Source organism: Camelus ferus, chromosome 6, assembly GCF_009834535.1.
Source record: "Camelus ferus isolate YT-003-E chromosome 6, BCGSAC_Cfer_1.0, whole genome shotgun sequence".
Taxonomy (NCBI): Eukaryota; Metazoa; Chordata; class Mammalia; order Artiodactyla; family Camelidae; genus Camelus; species Camelus ferus.
In genome coordinates, this window is record NC_045701.1 from 8,641,809 (window position 1) to 8,666,770 (window position 24,962).

Genomic DNA, 24,962 nt, shown 5'->3' on the forward strand with positions numbered 1-24,962 from the left:
TGACTAGCTCCATCATGTGTCGAGAAAGAGTTTTACAGTTTTGAAAGTTGCTTTCCCTTCATTGCTACTATGGCCTCGAATAAGAAGAAATACCTGGAAAAATAGGGGTAAATCAAGAAAACTGGAAGAACTTCCATTTTAAAAATTGAAGACTTTTTAGGGGGTGCAATTTGGCCAAAAATCTACATTGGCCGTGATTTATCATTCAAACAAGGCTTTTGGGGAATGCAAGAAGCGTGCAATTAATCGTTCCACTGAGAAAAACCAGGGCTCCCCAGGTAAACTGGGATGTACGGTCACTCCAGTCAAAACTGACAATGTATCTCCCTAAGACAGGGATGGAGCAGAGGAGGGCTTGAAGTGATTCTTCATGAAATTATAGGCTCTTCCACATGATCACACACTGTATTCTATGTTCACTGAATTAGTGAGTTCTGCTTTTAGACTCTCTGCTTATAGTATGAGATTCAGTTCTAATCCTTATGCCTCAAGAAAAACACAATAATACAAAGACTCAGAGAGGAGTAGCTAATATGATCAAGAGCTGTGGGTCCTAATGTTTTGGCAGTTATGACATCTCTGAGGATTTGATGAAAGCTATTAACTCTCCCTGAACAAAAGGGCACACACAGACAGCCCCCAGGACTTGGCATGCGATTTAGGGGGCCAAGGACCATCTGATCTTACCCAGGGACCCAAGGCTGAATCCCTAACCTAGAACACATTGTATAGGTCAAAGGAAGAAAGAATCAACATTTGTTGACCATCTTTGTACATATTTCATTTCAGACTCACATCAATCTATTTTTTAAATAAGGGAACTGAAGGTCAGAGAAATTAAAATTTTACAGCTAGTTAAGTGAAAAAGCCAGACTACAAATTCAGGTTTATGGGCACTAAATCTCATAATTTAAGTAATATGTAGACATAGAAGTTAATCTATACATTTATATTTCAATCTGGGACAGGATTATATTACAATGTCATGAACAATGAACACAAGCAATTATCTTCATCAAAGTCCTACCTTCTAGGTCTGGGGAATACTTCTTGAAACTGGAAAGAGATTATTAGGGCAAATAAAAATAAGCATTAAAAAAATCTCAAATGCCAATATAACAGACAGATAGTGTCAAAGTATTTCTAGATAAATCCAAGATTGATAGGTTGTTGATGGATTATTAAGAGATTTTTCAGTAGGTGAGGGTGTAGCTCAGTGGTAGAGCATGTGCTTAGCATGCACAAGGTCTTGGGTTCAATCCCCAGTACCTCCATTAAAAAAGTAAATAAATAAACCTAATTACTTCCCCCCAACAAAAGAAAAGAAAAGGATAAGAGATTTTCAGTGTCTCGTATCCCTGGGTTAACCTTGGAGAAAAGGACTACATCTTTGTCTGTATCCCTCAAAGCCCTTGTTAACTTCACTACCAATCAGGGCTGACCATGGACGGGATGGTGGCTTGGGCAAGGTGTCATTTCCAACCTACGTAGTGTTTTTTGTGTTGCTGGTAAGCTCTTTCCCTTTTGGTAACCTCTGTTCCTTAGTTCTTAAAATACCTGATCCCATTTTGAAGCTGACGTGCCCCTGAGACCTGGGATCAGTTACCAGAGAAAGATGAATCAGTACTCTACGTACCTAGTACATAGTGAGTGCTCAACAGATGCTTTTGGTTTCCCGGCCAGTCTGTATTACAGACTTTCCTAACCTAACCTATAGCTCCGACTCTGGCAGTTCTTTGCACAAAACTCCTGTCGCTTCTTATTATATTTGCATTTTTCCTGTAATTATTTGTTTTAAAATTTATCTTCTGTCTCCCTCTTAAAATTGTAAGCTTGGTAAAGGCAGAAACCATTGTACTCACAGTTGCCATGGTGATGACCTATGGTAGGCATTCAATTACATCTGGTGCCTAACTAGATGGATGGTTACTACAAGAATTTGGTCACATGATTTTCTTTCAATGTTTAAGATGGAGATATAATTCATCTACTATAAGATTCATCCTTTTAAAATGTACAATTCAGTGTTTTCTAGGATATTCATAAAGTTGTGCAACTATCATCACCATTAATTCCAGAATATTTTCACCAGTAAGAAAACACATACCCATTAGCAATTACTCCCATCCTCCCCTCCCCCCAGCCCTTGGCAATCACTAATTTACTAATTTCTGTCTCTCTACATTTCCCCATTCTCTACTTTCATATAAATGGAATCATTTATATGATTCATTAATATGGGGTCTTTTTTTCCCCTGGCTTCTTTCACTTAAGGTTTTCAAGGTTCATTTGTCAGTACTTCTTTCCTTTTTAATGGCTGAATAATATTGCACTCAATGGATACACTACATGTTGTTTTCCCATTCTAGACAAGGATTTCCCATTCTAGACACTAGGATTTTTAACATCCACTCCAATTCTAGGATCCTCTATTCAAGTGAGGGGCTACGACCGAAGTTTATAAACTAAATCACAGTAAATCTTTATGCTTTACAGTTTTTCTCTGCTCTGAAGTTGTCACATCTTACCTACCCTAGATCCAGGGAGGATCATCCTGTTCTGACCTACCAACCCTGAAAACAGTAACATCAGACTCTCCACCTTGATTTCAGGATTCCGCTTTTCCCCCGACCCCAATCTTCTCCTCACTGCCCACCTATTTCTTGATTGTACTAATTGTTCTCAACAGATACGCATTGACTGAGATTGGACGGAATTTTCTTCCCACGTCTCTTGCTCCGTCCCCGGGCTCAGTGAACGTGCAACTTCTTCGCCATTAACCCCCCCATCCTCCGCCCCCCAACCCCCGCCAAAATCCTTCCTTTGTTTTCCAAGGAAATTCAGGTAAAAGAAAGGGTGGGGCAAACGATATTTTTGACTTTCCTCACAATCCAGACGTTGGAAAGAAAACGGATTTCCTTTGGGCTGCTGCCACGACTCTGATCTTTTATGCTGATAAAATATTTCCTTCTTCTAAAAAAAAAGTTATGGGAAAAAAATCATACCACTGCAGCTACAGTTACTCTTAACTCTCGCGTTTAAAGGGGGAAAAAAAAGTTTAGAAGTTTACCTCTCTTTCACAGAGCGGCTTTCTACCTAGCAGGTCAGGTCTCGCCACCGGGAGCGAGCTGGGGCAGCCGCGCTCTGGGGAGGCTGGCGAGCAGGAGGACTACAGGATCCAGAGGGCTTTGGAGACTCCGACAGCTCCAAGCCTGTTGGCTACTGCGGTTTCCCCGGGGAGTGACGCTATGAAAACAAACTCTGATTGGTCAGGCCTGAGCTGAATTCTCCATTTATGGACAGATTGCCCAGCCCGAGCCGAGGCTCAGCCAGAGGAGTACGGAGTAAGTGGCCGAAGAAAGAGGAGCGAGGCAGGGCGGCTAGTCTGACGCGCGGAGAGCTGCGGACTCACATAGGCGGGCGGCGGGCGGCGAGCGCCCGGTCCCGGTGGACCCCTGCCCTCGGCAGCATGTGCCCGGTCTGCTAGGTCGCTTCCTTCTCGCCCTCACCTAACGCCGCGGATCCCGCCTGGATGGAGTACCCCCAGGGTTCCCATTGGTTCCTGTGAGTGCTTGGGTGTCGAGAGCCTGTTTTTGGCGAAGGGAACCAACTTTTGAAGTTCTCCCAGGAGACTGCGTTCCAGCCTCAGCTCCCCGGCAGCCGGACCCGGAGGAGGCGCGACCGCGGCGCGAGTCACCATGGTGAGTTGGCTGCGCCGACGTCCCGGGGCGCTTGACCCCGGGATGGGGCGGGAAGCCCGGGCGCGGGGCACCCACCTTGGGCGCGCTGCCGAGGCCAGGGGTGGAGAAGGTGGACGCGGGAGTCGGCACGTCGCGAACCCTGATTTCCTGCCGCTTCCCTGCCACCGGGGCTGGGGCAGAGGAGGCGAGGGGCCAAGGAAAACTTTCTTTGGAGTCGCTCTCGGCGTCCCGAAACTTCGTGGCCGGGTGGCCATGGCTGCCAGCTGTCGGAAGCCGGCGCGCGGGGAGGTGTGCGTTCAGGGGCACGGCCCCAGGAGGCGACCGCTTTCTTCCCGCTGGGGAGGTGGGGGCAGCCGCCTGCACCCCTCCGTGCGCGCGCTGCCCGCGCGGCGGACCCCGCTCCTCCCCCGGCAGCGCCGCAGCTGTCCCGCTGGCACCCGCACTCCCGGCAGGGGCGGCGCGGCCGCACAAAGGCAGCGGGGCGCCAGGTAGGGCGAGCACCTGGCGGCGGGCGCGCGGTTGCGAGCCGCGCTGCGGCGGGGCCGCGGGGAGCCACGCCGGCCTGGGCTCCGCGGGGCGCCGGCGCGGAGGGTCTCTGCGCCTACAAGGTCGAGTAAACATACCCCCCACCCCCGCTCCCCGCCCCTTCCCAGGCGCGAGGTGGCTGGCACTTTTCGGGCGTACAGCGAACCGTTCGCACAGGAGGAAGTCAAGTTTTTTGTTCTTGTTCCTTTGGCACTTTGGGAATCTCTGCCAGTGGCTGGCTCTTTCTCCGACTCGCTTCTGACTTTTCCTCTACCCCATCCTCCCCGCCCCCAATAACCTTAGCCGCATCCCTTGGGCTTTGGGGTGGTGCACTTCTCTTGACGAAGCACAAAAGCAAGGACTGTGTTTTGAAGAGATTGGCAGTCCATCAGAGGGGGGAGAAAGTTCTGCTCAAGGCTTCACAGTTTCCACACTTGCTTCTTTTCAGATAATCCGGTTTAGGTGGATGAACTGGTCCTCTTCTGGATTGTTTTGTTGTTTTTTAGTGGCTGTAAAAGTGGTGACCGGTGCAGCGCGAATTTAAAAATCTCAATCCCGCAGGACCAGCCTGAGGGAAACGTAGCGAAGGCCCATCGCGTCCTACACGCGAAACTCAAAAGCAGTCCTTGACCTAGTGCTGTGTTTACGCGAAAGAATGATAAAAAAAAACAACCAACCATACAAACAAACACCTTTAAAAGTGCACTCTTGATCAAAGCTTTTTTTCTTTTCACGTGGTCCAAAATTGTCACCTTTGCCTCTACCTAAGAGGACACTTTATCTGCAAGTAAATTTTCCCTTTCAGTTTTAGGCTATAAGAAGTCACAACACCCCACCTTATTTTTGGAGCCCCCGTAAAGAACCATTTATTTACACTGTGTGTTTGGGTGGAGCTGTTTAATTGGGCCACTGCCTAATTGGCTCCTTGAACGTAAGCAATGTGAGTCTGAGTACTTTAGAATTGCCGTAAGTATTTTCCATGGTTCAATATTTCTTAAAAAAAAAAATCAATATGTTTTATGTGAAGAGCTGAAAGAATCTTCCTGAATTTAAATGCTTGAGTGATACCTTGAGAAAATTAACTTTCCTTTACTTGACTCATTTTTCATACTTGGACAGACTAAAAAGTAGTGTAAGATGCCTTTTCTGGAGACTTCGAAAACTGGACGCTCAACTCGGGCCAGTGCTGTTGAAGTGGTAGTTGGTGAAGTGGGTGCAGGAGAGGCATGTTCTAAGGAAGAGAGTCGTTTTCAGAGTGTGCAGGATGTCTGTGGAAGGACAGGGTGTGACTTACCTGTCGATGGGTTCCCTGCCAGCAGCACAGATGGCCATATTGTGGGCTGCCCGGAGACTATCGGTGCATCCGGTTACGGTTGCTGGGGCCACGATTCCCTGACCTCGCTGTCGTGAAATAGGAGATACCCCCTCTCCATCTACTGAATCTAGAGTAATTTGGCAAAAACTAAGTGAAGCATTTCTGAGAAATGAAGTCCGTGTGGTAGATACATGAAGTTGCCTTAGAACAGAGCATTGGCACCTTAAATCGTCAGAATCCTCAGTTATAGGATTTGCTACCTATAGAAGACCCCTTTCAAGCCAAACGAGGCGTCACTTTGTGTTTCACGTCTGTCTGAGTCTGCCCAGCTGCATCCTTCAGCTGCTTGGAACAGGAAGAGAAGGGCACTGCCTCCAATGGGTGTGGTTGAGTGTTAGCACGAAGAATATAATTCATCAGGCCCTTGGCACCTATACTGTGGGTTTCTCTCTCTTTCTGGGTGTGTGTGTGAGTGAGAGAGAGAGAGATCTTAGGAAATTTGATTGCACATTAGGAGGGCTCTCCACCTGTACCTAAGGCCCTACCAAGACTCACTCAATTGTGATTCATAAGAAGGATTGCCATTTTCTCACTCATGCTTACAGTTCACCTCATATTGTCCTCTTGAAAACTCACTTTGGGACACTTTTCTTCCTCTTTGGAGAACCAAGAACACTATCAGGCAGTAGCAATTTGTTTCTTTTTTTCTTAGGAGATTTGAAGAACTGGGAAGAAAACCCCCGAAATCTCTGCATGTCTTTATAATTTATTGTACATTGGTTAGAAGGGGACAACCATCTCCTCTGACTTTAACTATTTTTTAGTAATACCGAACTAAGATTTCCTTTGTAGAATCTGGCTTTATCATCATCCACAAAAGAAGTTCTGCTTTTGTGGCCATGAGCAGTTTGGATTGTCTAATGGACTGAAACCCATGTGTGTAGTTCTGCCTTGTACTTTGGAGCTAGAAATTATGATTCATAAGGCATTTGTGACTTAGATGTACAGACATATCTGAGTGAATCTGAATTGGCCACCGCCTCAGAATACATTCAAGTTATGTTTCCTTCTTATGGCCATGTTACTTGTGTGTAAACTGCAGCTACTACACATAGAAATACACAGGACTAGATGTGCTAACTTAGAAATCTGATGGCTAGCTGGCGACAAGGTGTAGGTTAAGTTCTTTTGGGTGACGGCACGGCATATATTTAGAAAATCTGTGGAATCCATTTCAGACATGTTGTCTGGGAAGGTACCCATGTCCATCCTCACTGATGAGTTTATCAGATTTCTAGCAGTCTCCTGGCCAAAACAACCCAACGCAAAACCAAAACAGAAAGGAATGGGATGAGAGGTCCAGAAAAGTTTTGATGGAGACAGAGGGGTTAGGGAAAAGAGTGGAGTCCAGGACCTTGTCTAGGGGCCAGTGTGGGTGGGCCCATCTACTGGGAAACTTTTGACAGCCCAGGGCAAGGAGGGAGGCTGGGTGGGGCGGGGAATGGAGAGGATGGAGAAGCGGAGGATGCAGACAATTACAGAAGCTGAAAGCCACTTCCTCCTCAGTTTTCCTGGGGATTTCAGCTTAATCAGTGGTTGCAAACTCACATGTCCCCAGAGGCCAGGGTGCAGTTTTTGATGGGGTGAGGCTGGCCTCTGGAGAGTCAAGACAGAACAGATGCCCATCTGAAAAGGCACTGTTCCTTCCTTGACCCTAGGCTGTGGGTACCATATTACTACATTGTCTGCTTTCTCAAGAGAAGCTGGAAATCTCAATTTTTAGGCCAGACCTGCCAATTTTTAAGTGTTTGGATCATCGCTGAGATGCCAAGCAGCTCAGCAGTTTGCAGCCACTCTGCTGTGAATCTCAGAAGTGGTGTCCCATGAACCACAGTGTTTTCCTGCATTCACTCACCGGTGGGAATGTCTGCACTTGAGCCACATACCCAGTAATGACATTAGATTTTTATTGATGCATCCACGCCTTTCCACTGCGTTTCCCTTCAGAGAGGGAGTTGCCTGGTGTTTTCGGCCCTTGGACTCTCAGAACTAGTAAACAGGGGCAATCTTTGTCCAGCTGCAACCACTTGGAGCTAGTGAAACACCTGTGTAGGTAGTTCTGTGAGTGGCCAGACTGTAAATTGAACTCTTTTTCTTTTTCTTTTTTTTTTTTTTTAACATTTTTTAATTGATTTATAATCATTTTACAATGTTGTGTCAAATTCCAGTGTTGAACTCTTTTTCTTAACCCTTGAACTCCCTCCAGTGGAAATGTACTCCCCCTGCACCCCACAAACCCCGTGCCCTCGCCCACCATATTACACGATGGACCTGTTTTATTAACACTTTCCCAGTTGCATTGTATGAATCTGACGTCTGTTTCAGGGGTTCTCCTTGGGGCTAGATAATGAACTTTTTGATAAATATGACTTGGAATGCAACTTTTTGCTCCTGACAATGTCATGAGCTTGTGAGAGACTAAATAAGAGAGTACTTCTCATTTCCTGACGAGAGGGCTGGATCTCCTTATTTGGTGAGAACGTGGGAAAGCTCTTTTCATCAGCAGAAATATTTTGAAACCTCTATACAAATGCAGAGCTTCATTATTGGATATATAGAAATTATGTACAGTCATGATTTTCCAATATTGGATATATAGAAATTATGTACAGTCATGATTTTCCAAGTGTGTCATCTGCTTTTTTTTTCTTTTTTTTTTTGCAAAGAGGCAGCAACTTGTATTTTTATCAGTATGTGATTAAAATGAGTTTCTCCATGGTGAGTTTTTCATATTTCCATTTTTTTTTTTACCTTGCTGGGACTCAATGTTTACAGAACAAATAAGGAGTTAAAGGTTAAATGCCAGAGGTATTAAAAATAAACAGCTTGGCTTTAGAAGCACATTCTGTAATAATGGTAATTTGTTAATTGCATTTTGAATTTCAACTTCAGAATTTATTTTGGCAGAGATGATGGGTTTGGGAGCATTGTGATGCATTTTTTTACATGTCTTGATGACAGCCATACTTGAGAGAAGCAGAACTTATGACTCGTCCCTGAACTCGGGGACATTGGCTTTAATAAGCCATGGACCTTACCCTGTACATCCAGATGAAGTCAGCCTTCCCTTCTGAGTTGTCACCATGGGAACACTGCCATTAACGATGTTCAAAGCACTTCCAAATGGTCATTCAAGAAAATGTTTTTACTTCCTTTATGACCTGAAATGTTAGTGTCCAGCCTGATCGTCCCATCTTACTCACCAGACTTTGCACCAGTCTCCTCTCAGCTGTTTCCGGATGTTACATTCTGCCTCCAAGGAGAAAAAAAATTGGTCCTACTGAAGATGTCAGATAGGTTCTGGGGGCTAAAAAGGAGGTGGTTCTTCCTGGGAATCAGTACTATAAGAACCGCTCTCAGGGGGCCACACTCTCTTAAGTATTTTTGAGCTGTGATATGTTTGTTGAAAATTCATTCATAGACCTTTACAATCATATGCTGCATTGTAGAACATAAGACATATACTGCATTGTAGAAAGCCCAGAATAGGGTTTAGGAGTCTCTCCAGTATAGCACAGGGAAATATATACAAGATCTTGTGGTAGCTCATAGTGGGGAAAAAAAATTGTGACAATGAATATAGATATGTTCATGTATAATTGAAAAATTGTGCTCTACACTGGAATTTGACACAACATTATAAAATGACTATAGCTCAATGAGAAATGTTAAAATAATTAAAAATAAAATAAAAAAAAGAGTCTATCTTGAGTCCTTTTGCTTGGCTTCACAGAAAGGTCTAGAAGGAGCAAATGACTTGCAAAGTCTCAGAGCAAGGTTTTGGGTGATCTGGTGCCAGAATCCAGATTTTCTGATCCTGTTTGATAAGGGATCCTTTCCCCTCCAAACCACAGCAGTGGGTTAGAATCTGGCGTGACCAGGTAGTTTTCTTTCTGGGGCCCTTCAAAAAAGCCTGCTTGGAGATGGAAGATTGTTACTTATTTTTGATTCATTACTGTATCAACTTTAAAAGATTATAAGAAAAAAACTGAGGCCCATTCACCCATCATACTACTACCCTCATACTACTACTACTACCTATCATACTACTACCCTCATCATACTACTACCCTCATTCACCCATCATACTACTACCCTCATACTACTACTCTCATACTACTACCCTCATACTATATTCACCCATCATACTACTACCCTCATGGTAATTATTTTCATGCCTTTGGCTTCTTTTACAGACTATCCAAACTCACATGGTGGTTATGTAGTTGTAATTAGAAGACAAATACACCGTGTGTGTTCTGTTTTTCCCCACTTGGTTTCTAAGTTCTTTTCCTTGGGAAGCAGGGTTATCTTTGCATTTTGGTGGTGGTGTGATAAGCCCGTGTAGCATGATTAACCAGCTTGAATCATAGCGACACGGAGACCTTTCCTCCAGATGCACCAGGGAGTGTCCCTCCCTGCACCAGCTGGAACGGCCCTGCTCAGTGTTGGGCTGCTCAGCCTTCCGTCCTCCTGAGATGTGGAGCACCATCTTTGGTACTGAGTCCAAAGCGGGACCGGCGGGCTTGGGGGCACACCCCACACTCCCAGGTCCTGACCTGAGGTGGGTTCAGCGGGTGTTCCCTGTAGCTGACGGTGCTGACACTCAAATGTGTGACAACAGTCAGTGCTCAGGCCTCTGACTCTAACTCGGCAGATAGGAATGTCCCTGTCAAAGAACCCAAGTGGTTGGAGACCAGGAGCTTTGAACCCCAAAGTGGAGAAGACACAGGAGCTGCAAAGGAGCTTGGCATACATGCCTGGGACGCGGGCATTCTTAACCAGGCGCAGTGGCGACTGCCAGGAAGTCAGAGATGAACTAAGCACCACCTCTGCTTATGAGGTGCTCACAGTCTCGGGGAGAAGTGATAACGAGGGACCTTCATATGGGAGATTTCATTTCATTCTTGCAACCAGTGATGGTTTTTGTTGCCATTCTCAGGCAAGAAGACCGCAGTCTGTAGTGAGGGAAAGAGACTTGTTCAGGGCCACACAGCGTGTATGTGAGGAACCCGGGCTGCTAACTTTGTACTCTTTCAGAAGCAGTGAAATACACTGTTTCTGAATTTGAAATTTCTGGCTCTAGGTTTCTGTATAACACGTCCATCACTTCACATACTCCTGAGGGAAAACAAGGGTTGTTTGTTTGTTTGTTTGTTTGTTTGAAGTCTGTTTTAAAGTCTGAGCCTTAACTTACTTGTCTCAGGATTTTTGCATATCACATTTGGGACTAGATGATATCACACTGCAATCAAGCATAGAAGTAAAAGTCATGCTACAAAGCTCTCTGATTTCAGTTTAAAAAATAAAAAATAAGGGAAACAAGATAACCATGAGAAACTCAGCCCTTGAGTCCTTAAGTACATGACAGAAAACAAACAGAAAAATTAGGATAGCGTATCACTAGTCTCTTAGCAATTTAATTGGTGTGACCAGCATTTGATGTTGACATCAATTGAGCATAACATTACTTGCTAACAGAATGATTTGGACAGTATCGTTGTCTGATTCTAAAGAATTTTCAACAACAAAAAAATTAGGGTGGTTTTTAGTGTCCCAATTAGATATGGAGCTTTGTTACAGGACATTTTGGATTTGAATGTAGAAGCATCTTGGAAACTATTTTGGAGTATGAATTAAGATGGCACCTCCAAGACTTCGGGATGCTCTGATGCAGAAATAGGTCTGCAGAATGATGGCAATTCTCCTTCCTCAGATTGTCTGAGATTCTTAACATTTGGCGGTGTCCCGAGGCCCTCTGAAACTATGTTGGAAGCCATTGACGTGTTTCCTGACAGTGTTTGTAACAACAAAGAAAACCCGAACCAGACAAAAAGGAACAATCTAAATATCCGTTAGTAGATAAATGCATGAACACATGTGACTTGTTGATAACAGGGAATCAGTGTGGCTATATCTCACAAAGGTCGTGTTTGGTTTAGAAGCAAGTTGTAGAGAGATCCATGTAAAGTCATTTAAGAAAAATTTCAAAACATAGAACAAGGCTATCTCTATTGTTTGAGGGTATATATTCATATATGTATATATTTATGTATATATTCTTTTAAAAATACAAGTTGATGGGCTAGAAAGATAACAGATTCAAGCTGCTGAAGGGGGAAGGAGGAAAAGAGAGAACTGAGGTCAGCGGACTACCTTTAACTCTATTAGGAATGTTTTATTTGCTTTATGCATTAAAATCCAAAGCAAACAGGATAAAAGAGTATCATTAATTCTGGGCAGTGTGGACATAAATATTTCTGTTATTGTCCGTAGTTTTAACATCTTGCAATTAAGAAAAAAATACATGAACACAATTGTTCATTAAATTTTAGGCAGTACACAGACCTCCAAAGTCCATACAGAATCACTCCCAGAGTTGTAGCAAACGTTGTCTCGAGGTGAATCTTAGGGAGTAAGGTCAATTTTGGGTCTATGTCAGGTTATTTTAGTGACAGCTGACATAGAATCAAATCATTAGTAATGTTTCAATTACATTATGTAAAATTCCATTAGGGATTATGTCTCAGGATGTTCAGAACCTCTTAAGCATCTCTTTCTCACCGTTTCTTACCTTGTTATGTCTGTTAAGTTGTGGAGTAATTAACTGCCCCAGAACTTGGTGGTTTAAATAGTAAAGATTTATTATTTTTCGTGATTTCGTGCATTGGCTGGGGGAGTTCTGGGCTGGACCGGCTCAGCTGATCCCTGTGGGCAGCTGGTGCCGTGGCTGGGGATGGATGAGCTGGGATGGCTCACGTGTCTGGTAGTTGGCCCCGTTTCAGTTGGGGCAATGGAGATGACTTGGCCATGTGTCTCTTTCACAATAGGCTAGTCCTGGCTTGTTTACATAGCAGTGGTCACAGGGTTCCCAAGAACAGCAAAAGAGAAAGCAAGCTACCATCCATGCACAAGCATTTTTTAAACCTCTGCTTACATCATGCTTGATGTCCCCCTGGTCAAAGCAAGTCACATGGCCACCCTCAGGGTTAGCATGGGAGAAGATACCTTCGAACTTAGAAGGTACAGTTCCCACCCTCAGCCTTTTCTTTCAGCTTGCCTCAACTGGGTGAATGCTTTGGGGCTGGAATAGATTCAGTGGCAAGTCCCGTTTTCCCAGCTGCTCCTATGAGCTGTGTGTTCAGAAGCCCCCATTGCTCCTCATACATCCACTGCTGTTTTCCCATAGCATGAGGAATTAAAATTGTAGTTCTTTTGTATTATGTAGCCTCAGTATGATTTTAAAATTGCTGTTTTTGCTGGGGAAGAAAAGTAAAAGCAGAAACTAACAAGAAGGAAAAATCTTTTTTTTTTTTCCTTTTTCCTTCTGGTAAAGGGAGCTTTGTCAAAATAAGCATTTCATAATTAAGTCCAAGCTTAGAGAGCAGTGAATCATGCCAAACCAGACCTGGCTGGATGGCCTGCTGGACAGAAGGGTGGAGCAGCACTGTTTGGAACAGGTGAGGACAATACTGTTCACTGCCTTGTTGGCCGGCTCCGAAAGACGTCCTTCACACACTCCAAAATACTTTTTTGTCTTGGATTAAAGTCATGTCTTTTGTACTGCCTGATGATTCCCAGAATAACCCACATTGGTGTCACCTCCATGTTCTGTGAGCCACAGACTGTCCTTTTTGCGGGCTCCTGACCAAGACGGAATCGAGTAGGGCTAACTTAGTTTTGTGCACAGGTCTCAAGAAAAAAAAAATCCATTAACGTATGGATCTTTCCCTTTGAGTTTCCCTTTCACCTTCTCTTTTTAAACTTTTTTTTTCTTTCTGAGGGTGGAGGAGAATTAGGTTTATTTACCTTTTTAAAATTTATTTTAATGGAGGTACTGGGGATTGAACCCAGGACCTTGTGCATGCTAGGCATGCACTCTTACCACTGAGCTAGACTCTACCCCCCTCAACCTTCTCTTTTTAAATGGAAAAATTTTAACTGCACAAATGGGGAGAAAATTCATCCCCCAACTTCAACGACTGACAGCTCATAGCCAATCTTATTTCCTCTGTTTTGCTAATATGATGCATCACATTGATTGATGTGCAGATGTCGAGCTATTCTTGCATCCCTGGAATAAATGCCACTCGCTCGCGGTGTATGATCCTTTTACTGTGTTATTGAACTCGGTTTGCTAGTATTTTGTTGAGGGTTTTTGCATCTATGTTCATCAGGGATATTGCACTATAATTTCCTTGTTGTGTTCTTGTCTGGTTTTAGTATTAGGGTAATGCTGGCCTTGTAAAATGAGTTTGGAAGTGTTCCTCCCTCTTCTATTTTTGAGAAGTATTTGAGAGGATTGGTATTAATTCTTCCTTAAATGTTTGGTAGAATTCACCGGTAAAGCCATCTGGTCTTGGACTTTTCTTTGTGGGGAGTTTTTGGATTACTGATTCAGTCTCTTTACTAGTAATTGGCCTGTTCAAATTTTCTATTTTTCCTTGATTCAGCCATGGTAGGTTGTATGTTTATAGGAATTCATGTGTTTCTCCTAGGTTGTCTTAATTTTTTGGCATGTAATTTTTCCAATCTTATTTTTCTCAATTATCACCTTCCCTTGGTTTATTTTGAAGCAAGTCCTACGTCTCATATCATTTCATCCTAACTACCTCTTGTGTTACATTGAAATTTAAATAATGCAAAAACCTCAGCTCTCAGCTCTTGATACAACCTACTCCTTGGGCTGGAAGGAGGGGTGTACCCCCTTGGTGTATAGAACCCCTTTGGTGCACAGAACCAAAGTAAGTAGCTTCCCTTTGACTCTTAGTTTTACAGAATAAGGTAGACATCTCCAGGCACTGGGGGGACTCCTTCAAGTTTGGCCTGATCTCATCCGCAGGAGCATCTGGCAGTGATATCTCGGCATCCACAGTTTTGGTGTGCAGGGCAGGGGGTGGCCCCCACCCTATAATCCTAGCTCTACTCAGGCACGACCTTTAGGTGTGATTTGCAGAGAGCTAGTTCATGCTTGTTCGTCTGTTCATTCCTTCTCATACACACCGGTATCATGGTGATGGCTATGCAAATAATGCTTGTCTCTTTCAATGCTCAGTTACCTTTAAACAGAATGTCAAGATGAGAAATGTCCTAGAGACTTCTTGGAGGCAGAGAATGGGGTCGGGGAGGGCAGTGGTGCTTTGAAATTGTATGCTGAAGTTTGTGCCTGTCTCCTTGTGTGCATTTTTCCCCGGGAAGAAGAACCCTAAGTCCCTAAACTGGTCCATGGCCTCCCCAAATGACTCTCTGAAGTTTAGAGAATTTAAGTAGCCTGACCAAGGTCACTCACCAAGTTAATAGAAGATGTGGCCTTAGACTACGAGTCTCTTGTCCAGGGACCTTGGTCTAAAACCTCCTTTTACTGGAAATGTTTGAAAAGCAAATATAATAAATCTTTAGAGAGAAGGGAAGTTGAAAGTACTGAGTTAAAATAATTCTTTGTAAGATTCCCAGAGACACTAAACCACTATAAGTTACCATGTGGCAATGGTAAGTGTTATTGACTGACAATTAACTTGATTTTTCAGAATAGTTATAAAGCACTGGTCTTGTATTTATTAGCTTTTCATATTCTCCTGTGATCACGAAGAGCAATACGTCCCATACAGACTTCAAATATAAATCAAGGGCGTAATGTTTTGACTTTTATGTAAATAGTTGAAAGCTCCTTATTTCCCTGGTGGGGCTTCATTGTTCTTTCATTATAAAATTAACATTTACTAATTGAGGACACGTAATAAGAAGGAAATGACTGGACTTTGGGACAGAGTTCTGTGCTCTGTTTCTATTCTATAGGACAAGGGCTTGGGGTGTAGGAAAAAAATTGGAATTTCCATAGCCTCTTCCTTCTAGCTCTTTTTCACTCCTGCCCCCAAGCCCCAGCTACATTCTCCATCTATCTCTCAACCTGTCCTTCCCCACAAAGCTCTTGCCCTTCTAGACTCTTCTAGGCAGGAAATACGTAGTTTGCACCTGCTTACACGTGAGCACACGTAATTAAGGCTGCCAAAAGAAGAGGGGCGCTCTCCTCCCCCCTTGGGACCCTCCTTCTCCCAGGAGCCCTGCTTGGCACCTCTGTGGCCAGTGGGGACTCAAGCATTGTCTGCTGTACAGAGACAACAAGGCACTGTCACCTTTTAGGGGGCTGTGAATCAGTCTTCAGTGTTTGTGGCAGTTGTATGTAAGTGTCAGCTGGCACAGGTGTATTTTATATGCCCTCAATATGCGATGTACAGAATCGCAAGATTCCACCACCTGCCAAGGCCCATGGATTTCCCCCGTGCAGCGTGGCTTCCTCCTGCCTCTTTGCCTCTTCTCTCACCTAGGTCACCTGGCCAAGTTCAGCTACTTGCTTTGCCCCTTGCAGGCTTGGATAGTCTCACCGTTGGCTGGTGTCTGGCAGCCATCAATTTCTTCCCCTTCCCCATCCCCATGGTCTAATTCTCCATTTAGATCAGCCCCACTTCCACCTTCTTAAATTTCATGGTTGGAAGTTATCGTCAAAATCCCAGAGCTCTTTATCTGCAAAGATCTCATGATTGTTTGTGGGCCTTTTATAGGCCCTCTGTTTATTATTATTTGTATTATTTTTAATTGTCCCTTCTTGTTCATCTTTGGGTCTCACCCCCATTCTGTGACTTGCCATACTAGGTCTGTACAGTACTTTTCTAAAACCTAGTATTGGAGGGAAAAAGCTTGCATTTCCTTCTGCTGTGTGTGAGTTAGACATTCGGTAAACCTGCTCCCCAGGTCTTTATCTTGAGGGACAAAAAAGTAGAGTGCAGAGCTGCCAACACAGTGAGGCACTCTTCAAATGCGCTCCAGTTTCCGAGGCTCTTGGTCGCTCAGCTAATGGAATGAAACGGGAGGAGTGAATCCATGAAAGCGCCCTGCAATTCAAATGTCACTGGAGCTTTGATTTTAGTGGGAATGCTGGAGGTGTCTGATGGAGGTGTCACTCCCCACTTCATTCAGCGTGCCCTTTGGAGAGATGGAACGGTGAGGACAGGAAGGGGGAGAAGCATAGGGATGCTGAAAAGGGCACCTGAAAAACTGAGCGGCTGCTTCACAGAAGGTGGGAGAGGCATTCTGCCCATTGTCTTGTCTGTCTTCACTCGTCAGCCAGCTATAATGTTGAAACCAGGGCAGACAGCCTTCCCCTGCAACTGTTTCTGAGTCTGTGGAAATAGTTCTCCCAGAAAACGGAATCTATTGTGTAGGTTACCAGTGATTTTCACAAGCGTGGATGTTTAAGGCATAGGCAGAGATAATAGCTGGGAGAAAGGGTTGAATGAATTTGAAACGGGATTTTGAAGCAGACAGTCTGCTTTTTTATTGCATGTGGTTTTGGAGGACAGGTTGAATTCAGATGTTTAAAAATCCACGGGGCATCCGAATCCTGGTAAATTCAAACCGTCCCTGTGAAGTCTTTGTACTAGAAGTAATCCGCTAACAAAATATGCCAATTGGTAGTTTGAGGTTTTTGGAGGGTGTGTTTTCCAGACAGCTCCAGGTGGATAGGTGAGGTGGTCTGAGGTCTCAGAGTGTGGAACTGGCCTCCGAGGTGAGGTGGAGGGGAAAGGGAGACGTCCAGGTAACTCATGGGGTCTGGGAAGATAAATGATCAGCAGTGAGAACATTTTGAGAGAGGAGTTTTAAGTGGCTTGCAGACCAGGAACGGCAGGGTTGAGACAACACACAAGGCAAGTTGGGGCCCTCCTGCCAATGGGAGGTTTCCGAGTGATATTATTTCATGAAATGTTTATTGTTCTGTCCTGCTGGGCTGTAAACTCCTTAAGGGGACACTGTGTCATGCTGAGTTTTGTCTTTCCATCAGCTGCCATGACGTCTGGCACAGGGTAGAATCAGCGAGTTTGTTGAATTGAACCAGCTGTCCCCACTTGACCGCAAGTGCACGAAGTACCGAAACCTTTCCAGGGCAGCAAGGTGGTAGCAACCCAGCCGCCAGTAACGAGTGATTAATGAGAACCGGGGAGTCACGGTAGACCAGCTAATAACAGATTGCAAACTGGAAGTGCTTTCCAAAGATAAAAATACCCCCCAGATAAACTCAGTCGGGCTTCCTTTCGCCTCTTCTTGTAATACAACAGGATATTAACAAATTCAACTGGGCTCCTGCAGAAGCCAGAGACTGAGCAGGGAGCTGGAATGGTTTCTAGGTCGCACTCTCCCTTTATTCCAACCTTCTTAACTGAGACCAGGGGAGGCGAGGTGATTGCAGAAGGCCACACAACCAGTCCCAACTTGTCCCCTCAGGGGTGGTGCAGAAATGGAACAGAATTCACCAGGACCCTTCCTGATGTAAAGTTCCCAGCTCCAGAGGGAACCTTTCCAAATCGGGAGTGACCTGTGACCTCTATTTAGGACTTTTCTCCGCTGGTTCAGGGGAGTGGTTGGACTGGTTTTGGTGATATTAACGATCACTGCCAGATTAACAGACAGGATAAGAAGGTTCTGCTTATTCAGCTATGTGGGCCTTCAGAGTGTAGTATTTCCTGACAACATTTTTATCTGTCTTGGTTTCAGGAGGAGAATTTAATGCTTTTGTTTCTTGTTAATCAGACTCGCCACTCACCTTTCTGAGTGGGCCCTGGATTTGCGCGCCTCCAAAGGCCGGATGGTCTCCAAGGAGACATGCTAATGGCTTAATTGTTTTGTTTATTTTGCTGCTCACAAATTCCAGTTGCTTCGTTTGCATGAAGAGAGAGTTAGAACTTCTTTCAGGAGTGCCTTGGCATTTCCTTTGGTTTTGAATGGCTCTTAATGTTTGCTCCTAACGTTTTTTTGAAAGGCCGGTCAGTCTTTAGTGATAGGTGTGGCTTTCTCTAAATAGGAGTTTTTCTGGGTGTGGGTTAAAGAAAGTGAGAGAAAGGGAGAGGATTTTTAAAAAATTGCTTACACTCTATATGTACAACAAATGAAGATTATTTTGGAGGCTGATGTTTATGTGATTTTTGTTCACTTGGCTCCCATACTTTAGTTTGGGGGGTTAAAAGGTTAATGAATGCAAGAGAATGTTGATGCTTAGCCTGGCAAAGCTATGCATTTACAGAGCTGTGGTTTGCTTTTCAAAATGTAGAAACGGAGAGGTTTGCCTCCTCACCTATGACAAAGAATTCCTAGTATAAAACTATTCTGGTTCATAAAGTAAATGCATTTTCCCAAGTTCGGGGTAAATGACACGTTTTAGATCAAACAGCTTTATAATGCATTAGGGGAGTAATTTTCAATGCGGGGTGGAATAATCTGACTTGGGAAAGGGAAATGTGAATGTTGAAGAACCTTAAATAGACTGGTGTTGGTTAAATCTATTCCTCTTAGAAAAGAAATGCTTTCCTTCCCTGCAAGCTAGAGTTTGGGAATTTCCGAGCTGGGAAATCATGTAGTAGATCTTAATATTATAAATCACTCAGACAGATACAAGATAATGCTATTTTTGGACATGTTTGTAGTAATGCAGGATGGTCGCAGGAAAATGGGGCACAAGAGGATGGACACGTCCCAGGTCTCAGGCAGGTCCCTGGGGCGTGCGCCCTGCCAAGTGAGGGTCCTTGGCTTCACACGGGAAAGAATTCAAGAGTCCAGCCGTAGTAGAGTGGAGGGAGACTTATTCAGGGCGATACACACTCCAGAGAGTGTGGGCCGTCTCAGAAGGTGAGAGGGAGAAAGGCAGCGAGGTGTGGGGATGGTTAGGTTTTATGGGCTGAGTCATTTCATACGCTAACAGGTGGGAGGATGATTCCAACTGTTTTGGGGAAGGGGTGGGCACTCCCAGGAATTGGGCCGCCGCCCACTTTTTGGCCTTTTATGGTTAGACTCAGAACTGTCATGGCACCTGTGGGGGTGCCATTTACTACACTCACGTACTATGAGGAGCGTATAGGGAGGTTCAGGGTCTACTGGGAGTTGAATCTTCCACCATCTTGGGCCTAGTCAGGTTCTAACCAGCTTCTGTCCTGTCCTCAATTGCTGTGTTGTTCTTTTAATGGTTGTGCCCTGCCCCCTTCCCTCCTGTCTCAGGATTATATGATGATGAAGATTTTTCTAGTTTGAGGGTGTTCTGGGCTTTTCCATCTCAGTACTTCCCCCTGGAGGCCTTGGCATTTGTGGGGGGTGGGCAGGCATGCTTCTGTGAACAGTTACCCACACCGTCAAGGAGATGAGAGCCTACGGTTGGAATGAACAGCTACTGAGGACCCTCTCTGTGCTGCCCAGCACCTCTTTTGAGGTAGGTATTATTTTTCTTGGTTTACAGAAGAGGAAACAATGCATGAGTGAGGTGACCTTCTAAAGGTCATGCATCTGAAAAATGTCAGAGGAGGGATTTAAATTCAAGGTCACCTGAATGGGCATCGCCTGGGATGTTATTAGAAACTGCAGAACTTCAGGCCCTAACCTGAGATCTACCGATTCTGAATTTGTATTTTAACAAGATTTCTAGGTGACTGCAAAGCACTAGTTCAGGGGAACACTGTGGTCCAAGCAAGGTAAAATAACTCTGAATACATCCCCAGGGGAATTCTGAAGCTTGTCCTCCAGGATATCATCTTTCAAGGACGAGGATGCAGCTAAAGGCCCCGAGCTTTCAGGAATGCAGTCAATCTTCTCTGATTATCCTGTTGGAGCAGAAATGACACGGCCGGGCTCGGGAGTGCGACTGAGGGAGAGTTTTCTCCCAGGCATTTCTGGAGTCAGCTGTCCTTAAGTAGATGCACGCAACAGTGGTTGTCTGTAATGGGCCTGGAAAACCTCCACCCAGAGTATCTCCTCCAGGGCCGCTGTTGACAGTGAGCTTTCTTCCTTTGCTGATCTGTCTGAACCACTGCACTTGTCCATTAGTAACCCTTCACCGTGAACTAGTCTGCCCAACCTTCTAAAGCTGCCCAAGAGCAGATTTTGTCAGTCTGGAGAAGGAAAGAAGGGATCCAGACTGGGGAATATCAGTAGCATGAAATCAGAGAGGAGCATTGAAGAAAGCCCAGCTTCCAGAATGTTCCAATCCTGGGGCTGGAGAAAGTGGCTTAACCTTCCACTGGTTTTCCTTTTAGTGTTCCCCTGGACACCTAGGCTGGAGACATCAGGGCCCTTGTCTGTCCTCTTCCCTTCCAGATTCCTGTTGGTTCTCAAGCCCCAGGAGTATGTCCTCACACTACGGTCCCTTCCTTTTCACACTGTCGCCTAGTTGGAACCTGCTTTTTCTTACACTGGGACCATCACAAGAATTTTTAAAGTGATCTTCATTCCTCCAAGACCTTGTCATTCACAGAAACAGCATTGCCAGAATCATCTTCCTGGTAAAGACAGCTTTGCACCTGTCACTCTCACTCAAAACCCCTCCGCTCTTACTGAGAATAGGCTTAAGCCCAAAATGCAGTACTGTCTCAAGTCTATTCCAGGCTGCCTCTGTCCAACTCTTGTTTTTCAGTCGTCCTTCTAGAAAGTGGAAACTCCATGAGGGCAGCCCGAATGCTAGTCCTATTAGCTCCTGGCATAGTGCCTGCATACTACAGGTGCTCAATAAACACTGATTGATTGACTGACTGAAAATGAGCTGATTCTCATGTTCATATTTAATAGCCTGGCTAGAGTACACTCCTTGGTCAGGCCATTTTCCATGACTGGACTTCCCTTGCCGTTTATTGGAATCCTTTGAGGTCCAAGTAAAGGGCTTCTCATTTCCTGGAAACCTTTGATTTCTCTCACTGAGATCATTCCTTCTTCATAGCCTAGTCCATGTCTTGGAGTTATTTATCTGGTATTTAATTACATGTAATTTTGCATTGCTATCTGTTGTGTTATGAGTCATAACTGCCCAGATAGACTCTAAGCCCCTTGAGGTCAGAAATGATTTCCATTTCTTGATACTCCTCAGAACTTCCATCTTTCCCTTTGATTTTTCCACGTTCCTGTATGTTCTCCTCATTGCCTGGGCATTCACAGCTTTTCCACAGACTCCTGTTGGGCTTGTGGATCCAGCGTCCCGACCACCCCCCACCCGCAGGAATGCCTGTGGTCCCTGGGGGCAGGGACTGCGTCACGTGGTTCGTCTTGGCTCCGTCTTTAGTTTGTTGACTGATGGATGCTAAAAACTCTGTCCTTTTGAATTTTATCTCCATTCTTTTCCTTTTGCTCCATTCTTGGAACTCCAGTTTTCATCCTTCTGCAAGTGTGATCCCAGTTAATGCTGCCATGACTCAGTGTGTCCTCCAGCGAGGGTGTGAAGGTGACTCAGGAGCCATCGCAAGTAGCCATTATGGATCTGCTGCACCCCGAGAGGGAGGCAGAAGCCTGCCTGGTGATCAGGAAAGAGGTGTCCCCTCTCCCCTCCCAATGTTTCCTGGAACTGAGGGAACAAATTATTTAACTCTCTGTACTTCAATTTAATTCTTTTCAAAAAGGAAATAAGAATAGTTTTCATTCTTTAAAAAAAATTTTTTTTGGTGGTAATTAGGTTTGTTTGTTTGTTTGTTTGCTTGTTTAAATGGAGGTGCTGGGGATTGAACAGGAACTTAGGGCTGCTAAGTATGTGCTCTACCACTGAGTTGTACCCTCCCCGCTTCATTCTTTTTCTAGAGGTGATACGTTTGAGTATGAACAAGAACATTATAATATGCTTTGAATCCAGTCACTGATACTATGTAAAGTATCACAACCCAGGCACTGGCTGAAGCTCTATACGCCTTCTGGCTCTCCTGCCTCCCCCTAAAGTTGGAAGCAACCATTCCCAAGCCTTTTTATAACAAACTTGTTAAAGTCCTGGCTCACTAAACTTTAGGGAAACCATACCACTTACCTTCAGTCTCTTAACAAATTGTCTTTGAGTTAGTTACATGCTGCCCGGTAAGGAAATACATCAAAATTGGGAACAACTGAGTAAGATGAGAAATGTTTCAGGAAACCCGACCCATCTCTGCTTGCTCTTCCCAGCTTGAAACTTTCACATCCACTGGTTTGGGGAGGGACGAATGGCAGAGATGAGAGATCACAGAAGGAAATGAATTAGTGTGTATTCGTTGAATTTGGAGGGGGCAGCTTGCCTATTTGAAAAGTTCTTGGCAAAATGTCCCGTCACCCTCCTTTCTAATTGGCAGGGGAATTTAAAGTGGGCTTATTGCATTTGAATTTTCTGAATAGAGTGAATTCAGTTCCCCCTTTTGTGTGTGGTACAGATTGTTGGAAGTGCATTACTGGGCTGGGGAAAGGCATCCGTTTCTGCCTTATCCCAGGGCTGGAGGAAAGACAGCCTTGTCTAGAAGTGTGATGAACACATGGTTATGACAATTTCATACACACGACAGAATCTTCTGTTAGAAGATTATAATTGCAGGAAGAAATAATAAAGGAGGCATATTTATATGCGTGTGTGTATAGTATATATTTAGATGTTCATATTGAGAGGTTGTGGGAGGAAAAGTGAAGTAATTCATTGCTAACCTAGGGTTTCTGATGGTCCTTTTTCTCCCCTCTCCTCTGCCTGGGTGCCCTCTCTTAGATAACTTTCTAGATGTAGGCTCAACAAAATCCCATCCCCTCAGACAACCCTTCCCAGACAGACTCCTTCCTCTTCCATGTGTCCACGGCACCTTGTCTGAAATGCTCTCAGCTCATACGTCCTGGGTTACCTTGCAGAACAATTAGGATTCCCGTGTCTCATTAAGATGTGGAACTCGGGGAGCAGGGGTTATTTCTGGGCATTGCCTGTGATCTCAATCTAGTTTAGAAGCACCTGTGGAGCTTTAAAAAAAAAAAAAAAAAGTCAAGCCCTGGACTCCATCCTAGACCAGTTGAAATCAGAGTTCCTGGGGGTGGATCTCAAACACAACTGTAGTACTTCTCAAAGTTTCCTGGGTGATTCCTTAAGGCAGCCAGTGTTGAGAGCCACCATTAGCAGATACTTGAAAACTGACGACTGTGCCGTAATTTGGTGAAGCACGAAGTGCAAACTGATCAGGATGTATTTTTGCCATGCTGCTGAGCTTAAGAGGTTTGGTGGGGGCTTTTGATGGGGGAAGGGGGAAGGGGTGGGGGGTATTTTAATACAGCCGACTTCTGTAAAAAAAAAAAAAAAAAAGGGACTAGTTCCTAGGGGACTTTACAAAAGGAGAACCGTTGTATGAACAGCACTTGGGGGTCTTCTGTGTCGTCAAGGCTGCAGCAGCCTAGCTAATGCCTTGCAATCTGAATCCTCCTGCCCGCTCCCCACCAAGACCAGAGGCCTCCAAAACATGGCGGGGTATCATATCCACCTGGGGGGGTGATTCAGCAGGTTTGGGGTGAGGCTCAGGAATCTGTTTTTTACAAGGGTTCCAGGTAATTCCACTTTCCCAGTGGCCGCTGCTCTGCGGTTTTGGAAGATGCTGTGGGTCTGGTATCATTAAGCAGTGGGTCTTTTTTTTCTTTTTTTGGTCTTTCCTAGATTGCCTTTCTTACCCCCAACTTTATATAGTCATATACGTATTTCCTCTGCAACTTTTCTATGTTTTCAAAGTTAACTCCTCATATCATCTGAAACTTACTTCTCTGGCGTGAAGGGACCACACCATATGACTTTTCCCAAATGGATGTTTAATGGTTGTAAAAATAAATAAGGCATTCTTCATGCTGTGTTCTGAAGTGCCACCTTGATCCTACATTAAATTCACGTGTGTAATTTGTTCCTGGCATCTTCTCTTCCTTTGATCCTTTTCTTTTTTCTTGAACTAGTTACCAGCAGCAGACTGTGTAATTACTCTAGTTTTAGAATATGGTTTTATGTTTGCTTGGGCACGACCTCCCTAATTATATTCCTTCTTAAATGAGTTCTTGGCAGTTCATCTTCACTTACTCATCCAGATAAAATTTAGGGTCGACATGTCAAAGGTCCAAAACAAAATCTGTTGAAACCTTAGACTGCAGTTGTAGAAGCTCTAGAGAGCAATTTGAGAACGTGAACATATTTATAGCCAAGTCTTTTTATCCACAAACATAATATGCATCTCCATCAACTCTTCTTTTAGGACTTTCGGTAAGTCCTATGTTTTTCTTACGTTTCTTCTCACATTTCATGTGTAATACTGGCATTTTATAACTTTTGCTCCTAGTTTGAATGAGATATTTTCTATAACATTGTTTTTTGACAATATTAATCATTTTTTCATATTTTTTCTTATAATTCAATGGATAGCAAGCATGTCACAACCCACAATGAAAATAAGAATCTCATGTATCTGAATATGTGGGGATTGTGGTGTTTGGTTTATTCCATTTTTTAAGTGAATGTATGTTTTCTTGGTTAAAAAAAAAAAAAAAAGAAGGAAACAAAATAATCTCTCCCCTCACTCCCAATGTCCTGGTGTACCCTT

At 44.3% G+C, this 24,962-nt stretch overlaps 2 protein-coding genes across 3 annotated transcripts in view; one reads left to right on the forward strand and one right to left on the reverse strand.

Moving 5' to 3' along the window:
• The window catches only part of FAM81A (family with sequence similarity 81 member A), a 105,375-nt gene extending 102,097 nt beyond the window's left edge, over positions 1–3,278 (reverse strand). The window contains exon 1 of one of the 2 annotated variants that reach the window (XM_032481070.1): positions 3,071–3,278. The gene's annotated coding sequence lies outside the window, so the exon portion shown is untranslated. The remainder of the gene's footprint in view (positions 1–3,070) is intronic. The other variant, XM_032481072.1, reaches the window with a different exon arrangement.
• A 25-nt stretch (positions 3,279–3,303) lies between these two features.
• Positions 3,304–24,962, forward strand: part of MYO1E (myosin IE) — a 190,477-nt gene continuing 168,818 nt past the window's right edge. Inside the window, exon 1 of the mRNA XM_006182336.3 lies at positions 3,304–3,701. Coding sequence (XP_006182398.2) covers positions 3,699–3,701 — 3 coding nt within the window. The 5' untranslated portion in view covers positions 3,304–3,698. The remainder of the gene's footprint in view (positions 3,702–24,962) is intronic.